Source organism: Mus pahari, chromosome 1 (genome assembly GCF_900095145.1).
Source record: "Mus pahari chromosome 1, PAHARI_EIJ_v1.1, whole genome shotgun sequence".
Taxonomy (NCBI): domain Eukaryota; kingdom Metazoa; phylum Chordata; class Mammalia; order Rodentia; family Muridae; genus Mus; species Mus pahari.
This window is the reverse complement of record NC_034590.1, coordinates 89,140,137-89,145,405: the sequence shown is the minus strand read 5'-3', so window position 1 is coordinate 89,145,405 and position 5,269 is coordinate 89,140,137. Positions and strand designations below refer to the sequence as shown.

Genomic DNA, 5,269 nt, shown 5'->3' with positions numbered 1-5,269 from the left:
TGTATATATTGGATATTAGCCCTCTATCAGATGTAGGATTGGTAAAGATCTTTTCCCAATCTGTTGGTTGCTGTTTTGTCCTATTGACAGTGCCCTTTGCTTTACAGAAGCTTTGCAATTTTATGAGGTCCCATTTGTCGATTCTTGATCTTAGAGCATATAGCCCAAGACATCTTAAGCCCAGTGAACATGCTGTTCTCCTGGGGACATGCCTGACCCCGGAGGCACAGGTTCCTAATCCTGTTGTTCCTGACCATTTTCAGATGTCTCCCTCTTGGAGTACAGGCTGGAGTGTGGGGCCAATGACATCAAGATGTCCCTCAGCAAGTGCCAGCTACAGAGTTTGGGCTTTATGAAAGTCTTCATGTACCTGAATGACAGACAATGCTCAGGCTTCAGTGAGAGTGGTGAACGAGACTGGATGTCCATAGTGACCCCTGCCAGGGATGGTCCCTGTGGGACAGTATTGAGGGTAAGTCTTTGCCAGTAGAGACAACAGGGTTGGAGTGCTTGGTGTCTAAGCCCCAAGCTCACCACTTGTATGATCTTTGAGTGAGGGTTTCGACCTGACTGAATAGCTTCATCATGGAGGGATTGTTACTTCTCTGAAGGCTATTGAGAGGATTAAATTAATCCACGTGTCACAGCTAAGCTTGACTATAAAGATGGCTGCCCTTTTTACGGATGGGAAAGCTAGGGCTAGGCTGGCAGTGATGGCTTCCAGTCACTAAGGTCATCACTGGGACCAGAGGCAAGCCAGTTTGTGTCCAGGGATCCCGAGAAGAACCTCACCCCCAGAACCATCTGCAGAAATCAGCCCATAAATGTTCATGTGGCTGGGACCAGGCTTTCTCGTCTCCTTCATCCCTGGAAAAAGAGTGGGAAGAAGCAAAAGGACAGATGGAAAGGAAGACATTTTTCATTTGTTAGGGACGGTGGAAAAGAAATCAGTGGTAGCCTGCATATGATTTTTAGTTTTGAAGAGAAAATCTGCAGTTTTGAAACTAGCCCAGGCTTTGTAGAGCCCATGCTCTGCAGGGACGTACTCAGCTCTTAGGGAACAGTGAACCCCCATCCCTTCATCCATGAAGCAGGGATTCAGCAGTCCTGCTACTTTAGGCCATTGGAAGGGTTGGTGGGGTGATGCACGAGGAGAATGTAGCTTGGGGTCTAGAACACATGACTTCTAACGTCACTTCTGTTGTGACACAGAGACAGAGATGGCCTCTTTCCAGGGTCCACAATCTCATTGGCTGTAAAACTCTGCTCAGGGCCCCATATCCCTTTCTCTTACTCCTCTTCCCCCAACACAGAGAAATGAAACCCATGTCACCTACAGCAACACCCTCTACCTGGCAAATGAGATCATCATTCGGGACATCAACATCAGGATGAACTTTGAATGCTCTTACCCTCTGGACATGAAAGTCAGCCTGAAGACTTCCCTACAGCCCATGGTCAGGTGAGGCCATCAAGGACCTTCAGTGCTCCTGAGGGCTCCTCCCCACAATCCCTGAGCCCTTCATCCCCTCAGTCCCTTACTTCTTCAGCCCCTTCAGTCCCTCACCTCTTCAGCTCCGCAGCCCTTAAACCCTCAGTCCCTTACCCTTCACCCCTTCAGACCCTCGGACCCTCAGCTATGAGATCTTCATTTGCCTTGCCAAATAGGAACTGACTTTGGAGGCTGGGAGGCAGGATTACTTAATGGAAACCCCTAGTGAGGAATCCCAGAACCCAGATTCTGACCCAGGCTTTGCCATATATTAATCAGATAGCCTTGGGGAACCTGGATCCACCATCTAACTGTGGCTCCCATTGCCAGGGGGCTTTAATAATATTTTCACTGCCTTTCTTAGGACAATGATAATCTGCAAAGGTAAATAAAATCCTAGTCTTTGCCTTTTCAGCAGGATTGGGTGGCCATGCTTCTGGAGGGCACTCTGGGCAGTCATATCTCATATTTAGATCTCAGTTTTTATCCTCCGAGTGAAAATATCGGATTAAAGAAGCATTACAGACCATGCTCTTCAGAGCTGCCTTGTTTGGGTGCAAAAGTAGCTGGAGAGGTGAACCAGAGAAATTCCATCCATTTTGATGAAAAAAAAAAAAGAATTCCATTGCTAAATAAAATTGAAAGTCTTCGAGTGTGGTGAGTCACAAGCCACTGATGTTCATGTTGAGAAAGAGAACAGTTGTAATCACTAGTGTTTATTGAGCATTTGCTCTATGCTAAACATCATGTTAAATGCGTTATGGGAAACATCTCATCAGGGTATTACAGTAACTAAAACAGTGGCTCTCAACCTCCCCAGTGCTGCAGCCCCTAAAACAGTGGCTCTCAACCTCCCCAGTGCTGCAGCCCTTTAATACAGTTCCTCATGTTGTGGTGACCCCCCTCAACCATAAAATTGTTTTTGTTGCTACTTCATAACTGTAATTTTTCTAGTGTTATCAATTATAATATAAATGTTTTGGGGGATAGAGGTTTGCCAGAAGGGTCATGATTCACAGGTTGAGAACTGCTGCTCTAGAAGGGGCAGACTCAAGGAAGAGTTCTGGGCTGATATGTGTCTGACATGCTTACTTTGGGCTACTGAATAGAGTGCTACTTGGCTAGGCAGTGCCTTGGGATGATGTAGCCATGTCCTAGGCCTGCCTTGAAGGTGCCAGAGCAACAAGTATGTGACCAAGCCTCTTTGGGGGCTCAGGGAAGTCTCAGCCTGTTCTCCATTGTGAAGTGGACCTCTGTATTGCTAGGAATGTCTCATACACCTTATTTTGTGTGACACAAACCCCTCTCTCTCCTTTGAGAGATCATGCAGTGAAATTCCCATCAGCTTGTGAATTTAGATTAAAAGCCACCCATTTATAAGGCCCAGTCTCCTGAAGGTACTAAAAGTAATGCCATGATGGATCTCCAGAACTCAAGTCTGTAGGACTCCCAATAGCTCATCTCTTTCTGCCTGCTAAAGGCTGAGACTCAAGAAGTTCGGGCAGACCCCTCAAGAATTTGTCCTATGTTGAGGAATGATAGCAAGGGGACACCAGCAGTGCACTGGTCATGATACTCAAGACATGGTCTATAGATCTGTAATATCAGCATCACTGGTGCTTGCTAGAGGTGTAGAACCCTCAGTCCCACTGCAGATCTGTTCAGTCGGGGCATGTTTCTCCCCAACACCCCATTGTGCTCACTGCAATTTGCTAAGCTGTGGTGAGGGATTCAGCGCTGCCACTGAACAAAAATACCAGATAACTGCAAGGAACCAACCAAGATTGCTGACAAGAAAGAGAACCCTTCTGTGAATATTCTCAGTTTAGTCCTCTCAACAGCTCTTCTTCCTCAACAGTGCCCTGAACATCAGCTTGGGTGGGACAGGCAAGTTCACCGTGCGGATGGCATTGTTCCAGAACCCTACCTACACACAGCCCCACCAAGGTCCTTCTGTGATGCTGTCCACTGAAGCTTTTCTATATGTGGGCACCATGCTGGATGGGGGTGACTTGTCCCGGTTTGTACTGCTAATGACCAACTGCTATGCCACACCCAGTAGCAACTCCACAGATCCTGTGAAATACTTCATTATCCAGGACAGGTAAAGTAGTTGGTCCTATCTGGGGGCTCGTGGGTGGGGTCTGGGGAGATGTCTTTACAGTTAATGGGGCAAAAACATCTTTATGATCCTGTAGTTTAAATTTAGCATCCTGACCCATCCCAAGTACAGGCAAAAAGCCACAGAAGGGCTTGAGAATGCAGGGACCTGCCTATGCTACCCATTAGCTTTTAGGTGCTAATTCATTAGCATTCTCCCTAGATCTTATTATGTGATGAATCACTAGATATGTTTTTGCAAGTATATAAGGCACATGTCAAACGTTGTTTTAAACATTTTTAAGAGGTGCTCTTTGATTTAACTGTTTTTCTTTGTATTCTTGAAATACCTTGTTTTATGCAATAGGAGATTATATTTGGAGAGGGTTCCATACGTTCATTGGAGGGTCAAGTGGGCATTCATGACTCAGAAACTATAAGGAACCTGGTGGAAAGGCAGGCTCAGAGCAGTAGGCAGAGAGGACCTGCCTGGAAAGATTAGAGAGTTTCAGCTAAGGAGCAGCTTAAACCCCGACAGTGCAGGTGTGCTGTCCCTTTCGTAAGAAGCCTTAATGAAACAGATATTTTGAAAGTTTGCTGGTTACCAGGTGTTGTGGCTACCCTGGTGAGGAGAAGAATTGAAACCCTTTACACTCACACAGCTTAAATTCTGAAGGCAAGATGGACAGTTGAATGAACGTGATGGGTGCAGTGTGTTGGGGAGAGAAGAGCTCTTGGATGCGTGAACTGGGGGGGGGGGGGAGAGGCTTTTCTGCCTATGCTGCAGGCAGGAAGGTACTCCTGAGAGGCCTTGACTTATTCTCTTCTGAGGGTGGTCCTTAGAATCGACCTGATTACCTAGAAGAAAACTGCTCAGTTGGGTGTTCACCCAATTTCCACCCTCTGTTTAGAATATCCCCGTGTAATAAAATGGAAGTCTGTTCTAGAATCTCTTGATAGTAATAGTGTCCCACTAACATCTGATAGCTCTCATGTTTAACATCTTTGTTCTCACTTGTAAGATCTCTTCTGTTCATATGACAAGTGATACGAAGTGATTGCCATGTGTGTTCATGATCAAAATGTATACAGGAGTGTGTCATAAGAAAGAAAAAAGATGAAGTAAACAACAATACAGATGTTGGGACACACAGGCAACAATGTTGACATGATCTTGACAGGGCTTTAGAAGGATATGAGTTCCATCCTTGGCTTTTCCATTTTCTTGCCCCATATGCAGGTCAGCTCATGCACTCTGAGGTTTGTTTTCTCATGTGCCACATGGGGATAAATAACACGTGCTCTGTAGGAATCTCTAAAGTTATTTTTCATGAGTATAAAATTGTGGCAAGTATGTTCTGAAAAAAAGCAGGAAGAAATATAATGTGTGTCTCTGTGGGTGTATGAGGAAGCTGGTCTGAGCACTATGAGTCATGGAGAAGTGTTGTGTTACAACATCACAAGACAGGAGGCAAATTGAGAACACTAAAGGTAAACAGAGAGGACACTAGGATATCTGCTTGGGTTGAGGATTTGGGACTGTCATGGGTTGGGTTGAATATGGATTTCCATTTTGGAATGGGATACTGACCTGGTCAGTCAACAGGGTCTGCGAGAGAGAGAGAGAGAGAGAGAGAGAGAGAGAGAGAGAGAGAGAGAGAGAGAGAGAGAGAGAGA

General features: G+C 45.7%; 1 protein-coding gene across 1 annotated transcript in view; it reads left to right on the top strand.

Moving 5' to 3' along the window:
* Umod (uromodulin) overlaps nt 1-5,269 on the top strand; it is a 14,858-nt gene that overhangs the window by 5,106 nt on the left and 4,483 nt on the right. The window contains exons 5-7 of the mRNA XM_029547947.1: nt 264-472; nt 1,314-1,462; nt 3,351-3,596. Of these exons, the coding sequence (XP_029403807.1) occupies nt 264-472; nt 1,314-1,462; nt 3,351-3,596 (604 nt within the window). The remainder of the gene's footprint in view (nt 1-263; nt 473-1,313; nt 1,463-3,350; nt 3,597-5,269) is intronic.